We start from the raw sequence: 15,547 nt of genomic DNA on the forward strand, positions 1-15,547 counted from the left end.
ACTGCAATACTGCCAGGGAGAGCCAGAGTCAGCAGCAGGAACTCCTGGAAGCAGTAAAGCACCATCTAGCATCTCTCCCATCAATCTCCCACACACCTAGTGAGAAAGAATGTTCAGGAGGAAGATGAAGATAATGTGGTGGTGCGGTATTGAACTAGTGGAGCAGTATCACAAGATAACACCTGACCCTGTCGTAGTTCTGCTCTCATTTCAGGTTTGTTATTAAATGCAAAGTACTGTTTTTTGGCTGCATACCTCACCTCATTTGCAAACCAGACTTCACCGGAAAGGTTCGTTCAAAGAGCCAGCATATTCATCTGTTTCTGCTGTACAGGAATATGCATATGCACGTAGGTGTGTTATAAGCATTTTAAATCAGTCCTCTTTCTAAAAGATAAGAAGGTCTAAAGGGGATTACTACTACCAGAAAGGTGGTTGAGGGACCATGGATTTAGAAATACACTCCATTTGCCACCTGGGAATTACTGAAGCCCTGCACTCGCTATGAATGTTTGAAGAGAGAAGAAAACCAAAAATCCACGTTGAGAGTAAATATTTGCTCCCAGACTCTCCCATCCCGAGTACTGTAGGGGGCAGCAGAATCGCACAAACCTATTGATCATGGAAATGGATAAATTAATATCTTCCTGGATAAATTAGTATCTGCCTAAATATTCGGTGCGGTGAGAGGTGTTATGGTCCCTCAGGGGATGGTGCTGGGATGCTGGTGAGGTGATGGATGTTGGCGAGGTAATGGTCACTGGGGAGGTGATGGACACTGGGGAGGTGATGGGCAACCCTGGGGAGGTGATGGACGTTAGCGAGGCGATGGATGCTGGTGAGGTGATGGACACCAGCAAGGAGAAGGATGCTGGGGAGGTGATGGATGCCGGGGAGGAGGAAAGTGGGCAGACAAATGCTCCCAATTCAGAAGCTCCTGTTTTCTTGTCAAAGGGAAGTCTCCAGGTGGTGCAATGGGGGCAGAGGGCTCTGGGAATCCCCAGCTGGCATAACTGGTGCTTCGGAGCTTATCATAAACCAGCATGATGTGCGGAAGTTGTCACGTCGCCCCGGACTACAGCAAGAGCAGCATCCCTCACACAGCGCGGCAGGTGGCTGCCAAATTCACACTTAAAGCCCTGTAGCGTTTCCAGCCCAAATTTCTGCCAAGTGTCGACCGTGGCATGGGCGATGGTGGCCACCCTCTGCCAGGAATTTGGTTAGCAAAGACCAACCCCAGGGCAGGGTCAGTGTGAGGGTCAGGCCCGGCCCGCGGTGGGGGCAGGAGGACTTTGGATGAGGGAGGACTTTGAGCCGAGTGGCGGGCCACCCCCCCGCCCGCCATTTGCTGCACTGCCTGCTGCCATGGCTGGCCGGCACCGGCTCCTGCTGGAGAACGCCCAGCAGCTGGTGCTGGTCTGCAGCCGGGGCGAGGAGTACCTGCGGCAGGAGGCTGCCGCCAACCTGGCCGTGCTGCTGGAGGCCAGCCTGGTGGTGGGGCTGTGAGTGGGGATGGCGGTGGGGCTGATGGCGGGAGGGGGTTGGTGGGGCGTCGGGGGCTGATGGCAGGAGGGGGTGGCCCTGGGACTGCAGCCACAGGCCTCTGTGGAAATGGACTGTTGTCATTTCGATTGTTTTGGTCCATATGGTGATAACTTCTGTTATCACGCTGCATTCGCACTTCCAGCCTCGTAACGATAACTTCCAGCCTGGTGCGTTGGTCACAACTGCTACCTTCTTCTGCCTCTGCTTTGTTTCTAGGCGAACTGGCATTGAACTGGCATGAACTAATAACAATCCCATAAATAATTTGTGTCATTAATGAAATTATAGTTAATAGTCATTGTATATAATTACATCTCTCCCATTTCTAAATGCTTTAACTGGTATTTGCCTCTTAAAAATTCAGCTGTGTACCTCAGAGATATCTCCAGTGAGGTACCCATGATGACTCCCAGGTACTATTCCAGTGGCTGGAAAAGAGCTGGAGAAAGACAAGGCTGAAAGGACAGAGGTGCCATGTGTGCCCCAGGAAGCTCCTCTCCTGTCAGTCAGGTGGATGGAGCTCCATGCATGGCTGGAGGGGATTCCTTCAGTGCAGTGTAGGGTTCCCAGTACCATCCTCGAGCTCCACCGGGAGAAAATGTGTTTAAGTTATGTCAGGGGAGGTTTAGATTGAATATTAGGAAACACTTTTTCACTTAAAGGGTTATTAAACATTGGAATAGGCTGCCCAGGGAGGTAGTGGGTTCACCATCCCTGGAGGTGTTTAAAAAAAGGGTAGCTGTGGTACTTGGGGACATGGTTTAGAAGTGGTTTTTGTCAGGGTAGGTTGATGGTTGGACTTGATGATCTTAAAGGTCCCTTCCAACCTCAGCAATTCTATGATTCTTTCTATGAAAATTGCCATTTAACTGAAGATCAGCCCTAAAGAGGTTTATCCCTATGGCTTCCAAGGGTACAAGGGTATGAATCACGTCCAGGCAGTGGAGGCTGGCAATGACAGTTTGCTTTCCATGAGAAGAGTGCCCTGCAGATACTGGCTGGAGGAATGCTGTATATTTGCTGACCCACAAGAGAAAAACAATGTTGACTAATAGAAATTAGAACAAAAGACTACCAAGGTATTGTCCTGAGGGATCTAAGCAGAGGACATGGCAAACAACTTGAAATCCATGGCATCCCCCCATCATTTTCCATGCATCTGTAAGATTAGCAAACCACCTCCTGTCTGCATCTTCAGTCCTGGTGGAGGTCTCTACCCCTGCTTTCAGAGCGTTGCTGCTCCAGGAGCTCTGTCAATGAGCACTTGACTTTCCAAGAGGCTCACGCTTCCTTTCTTCATTGTCTGTTGTTTGCAGAGATGGCTGTATCAAAGCTGTGGGCCAGACAGATGTTATTCGCAGTCAGTTTTCAGGAGCGACATTTGAAAGAATAATTGACTGTTCCGGGAAGTGTGTGTTACCAGGTAAGTGTGTTTTCTCATAATGATACAATGCCAAATGGCGGCAAGGGCTTAGAGACAAAGTAAATGTGTATTAAACATCCCTCCGTCCTTTTTCCTCTGTATTGAGCACTGATTTGATAATATCTTGTGCTGAGGGGCAGAGTATCGCAGCTTCCTCGTCAGGAGTGCTGCAAGGGGAAAATTGCAGCATTTAGCAATTTAGGATGGGGTTTTTTTTTGGCTTCATGGTAGAGCTCTGTCCCCTTGTTTTGCTTTTCATCTGTTCCTCTGGGTCATAGACCACAACAGGAACACAGCTGGCCCACCAAACGACTTGTGAGCTTCACGTCTCTTCTCCACCCTTTCCACCCATCAGCTGTTCAGCCAGGAGCTCAGTCTCTCCATCCTGCCCGCAGCCGGTGGGAGGCAAAAGGGCAGTGCAGGATTTTAAGTCACATACTCTGCAACTTTACCTGATAAAAAAAAAGAAAACCAAAATTGGGCAAATCTATTGCATGTTAAACTTTGCAAGTGGTGTTAGTGCATGAGCTGTTGGACCGCTGTTTCATTTGCAATGGCCTTGGACATTCAGTAGTGGTGGTTCCACTGCTCGTAGAAAAAGCTCCCGCTGGAGTAAGTGGACTTCTCCTAAAGTAAGTGCTGGCGTACTAAGCCCAGCTGAAGCACTTTGCTTTTTTTTTTAAAGAACACAGATTTAAAGTCTAATGAACTGTTCCAAAGTTTGCCATTTATAATTTCTTCCACAGTTTGAAAACATCATCAAAGTAACATGAAAAACTCAGCTACTGGTGCACTTACCTAGACACATTTTGCATAAGATGTCACACCAAAAAAAATCAAAAGAAAGTTGATAGCCTTTGAAGAAAATCCTAGATTTTTGGCTGGTTGGATTTTTCTTTTTCTCTAACAAATAGAGGCTTTATAGGGGAGCTTCTGCTGTCCATTTCGTTTGGTTGCGTGTTCATAAGCTTTTCTTTTACACAATGAAATAACCCCAGTGTACATTTACTTTGTTTTTTTTAGGCCTGGTAGATGCACATACACATCCAGTGTGGGCTGGTGATAGGGTTCATGAGTTTGCAATGAAGGTAATGGCATAAAATTGCACAGCTGGATTTTAATTCCTCTTGTTTTTTGTTTTTTCTTTGTTTGTTTGTTTGTTTGTTTGTTTGTTTTTTAATGCATAACTATTTCTACATTCTAGTGACTCCCATCTTTCATCTGTAGAAAAATATATAATTTCTGTCTGATAATCGAACCGAGGGAGGAGGGATGATACTGGTAGGCTGAGTGAGGAGTGTAATTGCAGCCCTTGCAGCCAACCTTCATATATTTTTGCATTAATCGAAGCAATACAGCAGTTCCACCTTCTATTACCATCTAAATCTTGATTATTTTTTTTTCCCCTTTTTTCCACATAACAAATTTTTGAGCTAGAGATAGGTTTTCTCCTTGGGCTCAGAGGGAAGCAAATCTTGAGAGTAATTCTCTATGTCACTTCTTACATCATTTCTTCACTTAAGTAGAGGGGAGAGAGAAGAAGAGGGGAAGGGAGGAAGAATTAATAGGGATTTTTTTTCCCCCTCTTTTTCTCTCTCACTGCAGAGACCTCAAGGCACTTTCCAGAATCCCTTGGACAGAAAAATGCACATTTAATAGTTAATTGTATGGGGGGGTTGGTTTTTGTTTTCTTTTTTTTTCCCCAAGCTGGCAGGTGCATCCTATATGGAGATCCACCAGGCTGGGGGAGGAATACATTTTACTGTGGAACACACTCGGAAGGCCACAGAAGAAGAGCTGTTCAATACTTTCAAACACCGACTCGAACGCATGCGCAGAGCAGGATCTACGTTGGTTGAGTGCAAGAGTGGATATGGCTTAAACTTAGAAACAGAGCTTAAAATGCTCAGGGTGATCGAACGTGCTAAGCGATCCATGGATATTGGCATTTCTTCAACATACTGTGGAGCTCATTCCGTGCCGAAGTAATGTGACTTGATTTTTTCTTGCTCTTGTTAGGTATTACTGCTTTGCATTGAAAACTGGCTGTTGTTTTCAGAAAGGTTTCTTCTGCCCAGCCCTCCTAAAATATAATACATTTGAAACGATAACCAGTATTTGCAGAAGGCTCTCCTAAATTTTAATTTGAGGGAAGACAGGGAAGGATTATTTAGTGGATACTAAATGCCAACATAAGCTTAGCATGGAGTCCCTGTGATGCACACACTGAACAGAAAGCAGACTACGGGGTTTCCTGTATAGACAGTTCTGCTTGGGTTTGCAGCTACCCATCAAGCTTATTCCCTGCCGTGAGCTTTTATTTTGACCAGCTAACAGAAAAAAAAATTGTATTTAATCCTTATATACCTCAGGAAACAAAGTTTAATTATGCTTCCGTGCAATGAAGCATTGTACACATCTTAGAGGTATGAGATGAGTAGAAGATTAAACTAAATGTGCTTAATCACAACTATTTTAATGGCTCAACTAGACATACCATGACAAGCCTTTCTCACGTTGATATTTTTTTTTCCCTGTGATGAAAATAACATCTTCAAGTTACCAGATTTCACTGTTTGAAAGAATTAATGAGGAGTTTTAGCTAAGTAGGTGTATGTGAAACATATATTTTGACAGACTAAGCAGTAGGCTGCTGCAAAACAAGGCATGTAAGATGAAAGCAGGCCTAACATCACAGGGATGCTATGGCAATATTTAAGAGACGTTCATTAAAAAAAAAAAAACAACTCCCCCCAAAAATCTACCTCTTTCAACATTTAAGAAAACACAACCTAGAAAAATTTATTTGCAATTTGCAAATTTATTTGTATTCAGGGCAGAACGGGAAATTATCTTTTGTTAATGTGACAATTCGAAAGGAATCCTGTGTCATCTTCAGTAACTGGAAGACAGTTGAGAATAAAGTAACTAAAATCTGCTGAAAATACCAAATATTTCTTTCAAGAAGTTCTACTAAAATTTGGAGGACTTAACAGTAAAATATAACTGAGGTTTTACCCCAAACTGTATGTGTTTCTTAGCCCTTCCTTTCCTCCTCCCCCTCCCTTTTTAGCATTGGGAGGGTTTCAATCAACATCCTGATAAATAGTATTTCCAACCAAAACATTTCAAGCATTTCCAGTCTTTTCACGAGTATATCAAATCTTATGTGTTAGAAAGACAGCGGTACCATCTCACTCTCTGTACGGTTCTGTCCCCACTGATGCAGGTCAAGCATAACAAAATATTGGTATTGTAAGTAAGGAGAAAAGGTGGTTGGGGATTTGTGGAAATTTCCTGAAGGAAATACTGAATTATCTGTATTTTCCAGTTTGGGTCTTCTTAAATCCTCTTCCCTTTTCATTCAAATGTTCATGTCTAGAGTATTTTGCTTGAATTTTTTGCGAACCTTCAAACCTAGTCCCTGCCTCGAATATTTATTTTGACCACGAGGAATTCTGCAGTTCTTCCCTGATCCAAGGTCAGATGTTCAGATCCGTGGTCCTCAGCCTTTGGCTGACTCCTGAACTGAGTCATGTATCATGCTGAGGGAAGCATCCCTCTTTGTTGATCTCCAGTTTTAAACTCTGAATTTCCTGCAGCTTCAGTAACAGCGGAGAATCACAAGGGGAACACATTGCCCTCAGGCTTGGGGCTGGGAATTGCTTTTTGATATTATTTATGCAAATGAGATTATGATCTTGTGGATTCTAGAAGCTGTTAAACAGGCATCTTCTATGTCACTTAAGCTCATGCCAATTTTCTTTCATCATTATATTCCATAGAACTGCCCTGTAGCTCAGTTATCCATAGATCATGCCAGCAAAAGAGTAAGATTGATTTAACTATTTTTACTTAAATCCTCTTGATTTATGTAGGTCTTAAAATGTGGTGCCCTTTTTTGTTGTAGATACTTAATGGCAACTCTTGACTAGATAGCCATTAAAAGTCGAACAGTTTTCTGATGACTTTGGAATGATCATAGTTGTGCAAATCTGTTACCGCCAATCACATTGAGGAACAAGAAGTTATTAGAAGTGGTCAACATGGATTTACCAAGGGTAGATCATGCTTGACCAATCTGATAGCTTTCTATGATGTTATAACTGGTTGGCTGGATGAGGGGAGAGTCGTGGATGTCATCTACCTTGACTTTAGCAAGGCTTTTGACACTGTCTCCCATAACATCCTCATTAGGAAGCCGAGGAAGTATGGGCTAGATGAGGTGACAGTGAGGTGGATTGAGAGCTGGCTGCGGGACAGAACTCAGAGAGTTGTGATCAGTGGCACAGAGTCTAGTTGGAGGCCTGTAACCAGTGGTGTCCCCCAGGGGTCAATACTTGGTCCAATTTTGTTTAATATATTCATTAATGACCTGGATGAGGGGACAGAGTGTATCCTCAGCAAGTTTGCTGATGATACCTAACTGGGTGGGGTGGCTGACACCCCAGAGGGCCGTGCTGCCATCCAGCGTGACCTGGACAGGCTGGAGAGCTGGGCAGAGAAGAACCTAATGAGGTTCAACAAAACCAAGTGCAAGGTCCTGCACCTGGGGAGGAAGAATGCTAGGCACCAGTATAGGTTAGGGGCGGATCTGCTGGGAAGTAGCTCTGAGGAGAAGGATCTGGGAGTCCTAGTAGATAGTAAATTATCCATGGCCCAGCAATGTGCCCTTGTTGCCAAAAAGGCCAATGGAATCCTGGGCTGCATAGGGAAGAGTGTGGCCAGTAGGTCGAGGGAGGTCATTCTCCCCTTCTACTCTGCACTGGTGAGGCCACAACTGGAATACTGTGTCCAGTTTTGGGCTCCCCAGTTCAAGAGGGACAGGGAACTGCTGGAGCGACTCCAGCGAAGGGCAACTAAGATGATTAAGGGCTTGGAGCATCTGCCTTATGAGGAAAGGCTGAGAGAGCTGGGACTCTTTAGCCTGGAGAAGAGAAAGCTGAGGGGAGACCTTATTCATGCTTACAAGTATCTAAAGGGTGGGTTGAAGGAGGATGGAGCCAGGCTCTTTTCAGTGGTTCCCAGTGACAGGACGAGGGGCAATGGGCACAAGTTAGAACACAGGAAGTTCCGTTCAAATACACGGAAAAACTTCTTTACGGTTCAGGTGACAGAGCACTGGCACAGGCTGCCCAGGGAGGTTGTGGAGTCCCCTTCTCTGGAGATTTTCAAGACCCGCCTGGATGCAGTCCTGAGTAATGTGCTCTGGGCAATCCTGCTTTAGCAGGGGAGTTGGACTAGATGATGTCTGGAGGTCCCTTCCAACTCTGAAAATTCCGTGATTCTGTGATTCCGTGATCTGCTAACATTGAATGAATTTAAAATCATTCTATTTAATGTGAAACAAGAGAGCACTGTTACGTGTGCTCACGAAAAATTCTGCTCAGACCCCTGCAGGGCTGCTGTCGAGGAGATTTGTGACATTCTTGCTAAGCCATTTGCTTGCTTGCTTCTTACACTTGGCTTAATTTACTGTTGCGGGTCCGGCCTCTTATAGCGGAAGCATCACCAGAAAGTTTGTTTAATTGATAAAGGTGTCAACGATTCCATGTTGCCAAGTCTTGCAATATGTCTCGTAAAGCTTCAATACTTGGACTTGTAAGAGGAGCCTGCCTCTAGACTTGCCAGAAATGGTTATTGTTTTTTCCTACCTGGAAATTAGCTTTGGGCCAATGTTGAGAACTTTCTGCGTGTATCTGTTCATGATTTTTAGGTATACAGTAATTCAATCTGATTTTCTGCTTCTGGAAGGCACCATTGACACATTGTTCAAACTGACCCTGCTCTGCACCAGGGGCTGGATCAGATGGGCTCCAGAGGTCCTTACAAATGCAGTTATCCTGTGGGACGCTGATTCAGTGCATTGGTGACAGGCAGTACTTACTGAAGTATGCACCAACTGGTGCAGGCTACTTTAGTGTGAGCCATCCTAGAGAAAAATAAGCCTTCTCTGTTTATAATGATCCTTGTTCCCATCCATCACTTTTAAAAATGTTTCCAGCCTCAGAACTTCCAGTTCTTTAGGAAATGAACCTAAAAAGCTCATAGCAGGGGGGGCAAAAAAAGAACTACTCTGTCATCCCTCCAGTCATCATTTTGAATCAAATTCATGATTTTGAGGATGTCTGATTCTAATTTTTTTTTTTTTTAATTGGCAAAGCTTCACTGGGCCGTTTTCATCTTTAGGAAGACATTTTCAAAGTTATTTCCTGAGCAGAAGTCTCTTGCATTAGAACAATCACAGTTGTGAATTCTTGGGCATTATGTCCCCCCAAAAAGTGAAACCAAGACTTATGTTTCCCTTTGTTTTGTCTTGGCTCTGGTCCTAATCTTTCAGTCCAAATTTCTCCAAAGGCTGCAGAGTGAAAGAAGAAAAGGGAGAAGGCTCGACACAGTAAAAGCCTCAATGACTGTTTCAGAGGTGCATGAAAGAAGGACCATGAGCTGGGTTCTGCTCTGCTTTATAACTGCACAGCTTGTTTGTAAATCAGAGCCGAATGTGGCTTCTTGAATTTACTGCCACTGTAAAGCTCCCAACTCGCCCACTCGTGGCACTGGTAGAATGCTGGTCTGTGCATGCCCTACAGTGCCTGAAATGAGGATTAAGGTGTCACAGATATTTAGCTGCAGTACGTCACTTATCTTTAGATCTTAAAATTGCAAAATACTAATGCAACTGCATTTTTTGGGATTGTTCGCTCTTTCAAAGGCATTCACTGATCTCTGCTGGGTTATCTTTGTGTAATAGGGGGTTCATAAATGGTCCTGACTTTCACAAAAGGAACCTCGGGAGGCCCCTCTGATCTAGAGTTACCTACCTATCACTCTGCATGATATAGAAGGAGGAGAGGTCAATTTGAAATATTTGTGCTGTACATCCCCTTTGAGCTTTGATATTTGGATAAAAATATTGCATCAATACCATTTAAAATGTTTAAAAATCCTTTACATATTTTAAATTTGTTTTAGAATACAGTATAAGTAGGTCAGAATATATGAACAGGAAAGCAGAAAAATTCATTTTAAAATGCCCATGTCTTGGTTCACATCCAAGAAGGTAAACTTATAAAAAATATCTAGTAATACTAATCTAATATTCTTTGAATGGAAAGTAATTAGTGTTTGAGAATACATGAACTAGAGTAACTTTAGGTTTTTTTAATCTGAAGGTTTTTTGAGTGATTTGTGCTTGCATCGTTTTCTAAATAATCTAGTAATTGCATGTTTAATTTGAATGTTTGCCAGACTTCAAGGATGTTATTCTTATGGGTCTGTAACATTTTCTTTTCATTAGAGGGAAAACTGCTACTGAAGCCACAGATGACATTATCAATAACCATCTCCCTAAACTGAAAGAACTCAAATTAAGTGGTGAAATACATGTTAACAATATAGATGTGTTCTGTGAGAAGGGAGTCTTTGATCTGGATTCTACTAGGAGAATTCTTCAAGCTGGAAAAGATATAGGGTTACAGATTAACTTCCATGGTGATGAACTCCATCCAATGAAATCTGCTGAGGTACATCTTTCTTAATGTTCAGTTAAGCTATTTTCGTTTTTTGCTTTGCTTTTGTGAGAGCTGAACTTTTGAAAGAATTGCAGTTTTAAAAAACAAGTTTTTCTTTTCTAAGACTTTATAAAATAGACCATTTGTACACATCTATTTCTGTCAGATGATAGAAAATACACCTCTTGTGCAGCTTTGGAGTTAAGGACGTGGGAGCCTTGACCTCTGGGACTAATGCGCACTGCCTAATCAAACATTGACTTTGCTTATCTTCCACATAGGATGGGGAAGGTGGATATCCGTGAACCCAAGAATGACAAAAACATGGTTTCTATGCAACTTGAAAAATCTTTTTTCCTTAAATGCTGTTAGTAGCAACAAGGCAGATGTACAGTAAGCACACTCGGAGGGATAGTTTAGTCAAGAACAGGCTCCCAAATATCTTGATAAAGTCACTCTGAGACCATATTTTACCATCATTTAAACATTGCTTCCTTCCTATGGGGTCAAGTTATTCTCTGCTGTATTTAAAAAAAAACAAAACCAAACACAAAAACTTGGCTGATCATAAAAACCTTTTTGGTGCTTCACCATTGAAGGCAGCAGTTGCACTACTAGTTCTGCAACCAATGTAAGTTTTGTCAACCCTTTTCTGCTGGATACCTTGTGAACAGGAGTCGATAATGGTTTTATCCATAGCTGTCCCATAGTTTCCATGTTAGACTGTTAAAAACACCACTGAAGGTGCCCTTCCACGCAGTGGATAGTTAATACCTTTTTGTGATCAACCTTTCTTGCAGTAAATTAGCAAATAATTTGTCTCTGCCTTTTGTTTGTTCTATCAAGCATTCGTTCTTTTTTTTTTTAGTTTAGTTAATTTTATATTAATAGTGAATTTTCTCCTCCGATAATTAGATAACACTGCTTTACTGAATAACAGGAAGTAATTTTCTTGAAAATTTGCTTAGCTTGGAGCTGAACTAGGAGCCCGGGCTATCAGCCACCTGGAAGAAGTTAGTGATGAAGGTATCACAGCAATGGCAAGAGCTAAGTGCGCCGCTGTTCTTTTACCGACAACTGCCTACATGCTAAGGTAAGGCCAGTAGATTGGAGAAAAACTTTTGTAACAACAAAACCATGTTTGTTCTTTTAGGGTCTTTTAATGTAAAAGTGTGGGCTTGTATCTATGCTTTAAGGATCAGGCTAGGTCAGTGAAGACAATCACAAATACAAAGAGCTGAATGAGCCTACTCATGTCTTGGTTTTGGTGGAGATCCTCAAAAATTAAGCAATACCCTACTTCTGAGAAGTGTCACGGTAGATTTTGAGTGGTTCAGTCAACACTGGAATTTAATCCTTATGACAGGCTAGGACGGGCATTCATTTCAGAAGAAAACCGGACAGGTTTTCTTTAATCCATTTAGACTTTGAAAACTGAGTTGGCTTCTTTTCAGGCAAATTATATCTGCAATGTATGCATTGGCTCTCTTGCAGAAGCTTTTGCTGAGAAATGAATCCTTTGGGTATCTAAAGTGCTGAGAGACCGTGGGTAGCATTTTTAAAATCTCATCTGATTTCACTCAGGCAATACTGAGGAGAATCACCTTAAGAACACTGTTTTCTATATGCAGATAAGCATAGATGGATCACCTGCTTACCCCTAATGCCCCAAAAAAGCCAGCTAGATAATGAGGACCACAACCAATAATACGTTCCCTCCTGTGAAGAGAAGATCCTCAAGCCAATTTTTGTTTATTTTCAGCAGCCCGCTTTCTGAGGGATCAAGGCTTGTGCCATTGCCACCCATGTTCATGTCTATGTCTGTGCTTGTGTTTCTATTTGTGGTTAGCTGTCCATGTCCTGCAGCAGTGCTTTTGAACCACTGCCTGATTGCAACTACATCCACCACCAGAATACAGATCTCGGGGAGGACCTGTGGTCCGACTAACTGACCCCAGGCAGGGTGGTAAAGGAGACAGCAGAGACACAGCCACCTGTGGAAACGGCTGCAGCTACAACTCATGTGTTACTCCAGAGACTCCATGCAGTGGAAAGTTTATAACCTCAGGATGAGTCTAAGACGGGGATGATAATGAGCTGTAGGAAATGAGGTCTCATTTGTTCCAGTGTCTGGTGCATTATTTACTGAATACAGGACTCCCAGTCTCATACACTCTAAAAATGAAGAAGCCGCGTTTGAGATACTGGTTAAAAGAGCAGCAGAGGGCCAAAAGCTGTGTGATGTATAGAAGAAGTTGCTGTGAGGCGATGTGGTACATCCTTTGCTGACCTCCCTCAGCTCCCTCAGCACCTATGGTGAGAGCTCAGACCTTGAGATGTCCTGCACCTATTCTGTCCCCTGGTTTTAAGAAAAGCAGTAGCGGTCAGGACATCACCTATTTGGCACCTAACGTGCCAAAGAGTGCAGCTGGAGAGTTGCTTCATGGTAAGCCCGCTCTCATTTTGGCCTTTGCTAACCATTTCCTGCAGCACTCCTAAGGAGTGTGGCAGCAGAGCACAGCAGGGGATGCAGAGGCTGGAAGGACACGTAAGGATGAGGAACATCTCTTCAGACAAATCTTTTTAACACAGTTAGCTCCTGGAGCTTTGTGTTGTGCAGGGACAGGCGGTATTTTCTCATAAATCTTCTAAGAAGCTTCTGTAGAGTCATAGAATGGTTTGGGTTGGACGGGACCCTAAAGATCATCTAGTTCCAACCCCCTGCCATGGGCAGGGACACCTTCCACTACACCAGGTTGCTCAAAGCCCCATCCAACCTGGCCTTGAACACTTTTCAGGGATGAGGCATCTACAGCTTCCCTGGGCAACATGTTCCAGTGTCTCACCACCCTCAGAGTAAAGAAATTCTTCCTAATATCCAATCTAAATCTACCCAATGTAAGCACTTCATTGAGATCTCTGTTAACTGTAGCTCTTTTAACACTACTTTTTGAGCAGCAGTTGCTCTAGTGTTTCATTTTTATTGTTCCACTGGTTTATTTTCAGACACGATGTTTGGCACTACTGGCGTTACAGCAACTGTGGCTAAAACTTCTTAGAGTGTGTATTTCCTAGTGCCCACCTTTGGAAACACCTACCCAGATTAATCCAGCGGCCAAACAATTTTGAAATGGCTATTCCAGACATTGAAGTTATTGAAGATATCTTTTGCATTAACATTGCTAAGTTAAAAAACATCCTCTAATGTACACAAATGAAATTCACAGCCTCAACTTACTTATTTCAAATTGCCAGCAGAATCAGGAAGGGACTATTGCATTGCTTATGCCATTGCTCATATTTGGGAAATTGTCTTTGAAGCTATAAGGACTAGAAAATTACTTTTTTGAGAAACGGAGATTTTCACCCTGTAAATCCTTAAGTGGCTGAGGTCTGGATAAATAGCAGAATTTCAGTGGCCTGGAGCCTGGTGCTTGATACTGGCTGCTGCCACGTGCTGTTACTGCAAAAACAGTGGATCTCAGTTCCCATTTATGCTGTCCATAAGGTGATAGGTAAGGAGCTAAGAGGAGAATTTGGCCTTTTGCCTCCAAAAGGATTACTGTAACTGAAGGCATGAATGTAGCCCCAAAAAATATGACTTTTGCTATTGTAATTAATTGCGCAATAACTAGGTGAATTGTACTGACAAGTGCTTTTTTCCCACTAGATTGAAGCAACCTCAAGCTAGAAAAATGTTAGAAGAAGGAGTTATAGTTGCTCTTGGCAGTGACTTTAATCCTAATGCGTACTGTTTTTCAATGGTAAGCTTTTCTTCATACTTACGTCAACATAAAATTATGAAATGTCTTACCTGTACAACTTGTGTATAGATATTGCACACTTAAAACAGTCTTCATGTCTGCAAAGAGAGCTGTATGCCCAGCCTAGACAGTAGCTTGTGCTTATTTATGTGGGTTGGTAGTTTTTGTCAGAAATTCTTGAAACCAGAAGGGCTTCTATTCTTCATATGCACCGAAAGGCTTATAAAAAAGGCTCTCAAAGTTCTTGATTTTAGGTTCTCATTTTGGAGTTGGCAAGATTTACACCGTGCAGGACAACTCCTTCTGCTACCCAAGGAGGGAGGAAAGCGCTTAGGGATTTGAGGCACGAACAGCTTTATTTGTCTTACTGGTAACTCCCATTTTCCACTTAACTTGCCTACTAGCCAATGGTGATGCATCTGGCCTGTGTAAACATGAAGATGTCAATGAATGAAGCACTAGCAGCCGCCACCATTAATGCAGCTTATGCTCTGGGAAAATCGGACACGCATGGTTCCATAGAGACTGGCAAGCAGGGGGATCTTGTTATCATAAATTCATCAAGGTTTGTCCATCCATTGCTGTTTGAAACGTGATTTAGCATAAGGGACTTTGTTTTTCACCATATTGTGGATAGTGGAGAGGTTAGTGAATTCCTCCTGCTTTAGAAGTTATTTTCCTCTGAAAAAGGGGACATTGCTCACATTTTAGACCCACTTTCATTCACCTTAATCATTCCAGTGGAAAAAAAAGCCTAAACCTTTTGGGGCTAATATTACAAATAATCCATGCCTAATTAAAAATTAGCTAGAGGTAATACCTCTTTATTTTGTGGAAGGAATTCTCTACTGATTTGCATATTAACTCACTGTATTCATGCAACAAGAGATCAACGTGCAAACATGGAATAGTATTTTCTGATGGTTCAAGCAAATCTTTTGTAATTGCCAGGTATACTAGGTACATGGCCTGCTTTTATGCAAGTGTGGATATTCCTAAACATCTTGTTGTCTTTTTAGGTGGGAGCACTTGATTTACCAGTTTGGGGGACACGAAGCATTGATCGACTATGTTATAGTTAAAGGAAAAGTCGTCTATCAAAATGAGAGGTGCGGGACAATGAGCAGTTACTGAGAGAAGACAGTGATTTAGGAAGCTACTATAATCAAATTAGTATTTGGAATATACATGGAATATTACAAAGGAACAGTCAAATCAGATTTGTATTTACTGGTAAATTGCTTGCCTGCTCACCTTACCAGCCCTCTTATTCAAATAAACTTGACTAAGCATTACCCGTCTGG

At 42.7% G+C, this 15,547-nt stretch overlaps 1 protein-coding gene across 1 annotated transcript; it reads left to right on the plus strand.

The window, feature by feature from the left end:
- Window positions 1-1,365: 1,365 nt before the first annotated feature.
- AMDHD1 (amidohydrolase domain containing 1) lies at window positions 1,366-15,419 on the plus strand (the record flags this gene model as incomplete). Its single annotated transcript, XM_082479228.1, has 9 exons — window positions 1,366-1,502; window positions 2,862-2,968; window positions 3,992-4,056; window positions 4,676-4,953; window positions 10,266-10,491; window positions 11,448-11,572; window positions 14,150-14,243; window positions 14,648-14,808; window positions 15,263-15,419. The coding sequence occupies 9 exons, from the start codon at window positions 1,366-1,368 to the stop codon at window positions 15,375-15,377; spliced, it is 1,308 nt and encodes a 435-aa protein (XP_082335354.1). The 3' UTR covers window positions 15,378-15,419.
- Between the last annotated feature and the right edge of the window lie 128 nt (window positions 15,420-15,547).

The sequence above is a fragment of the Vanellus vanellus genome, assembly GCF_965231255.1.
Source record: "Vanellus vanellus genome assembly, chromosome: 1".
NCBI lineage: Eukaryota > Metazoa > Chordata > Aves > Charadriiformes > Charadriidae > Vanellus > Vanellus vanellus.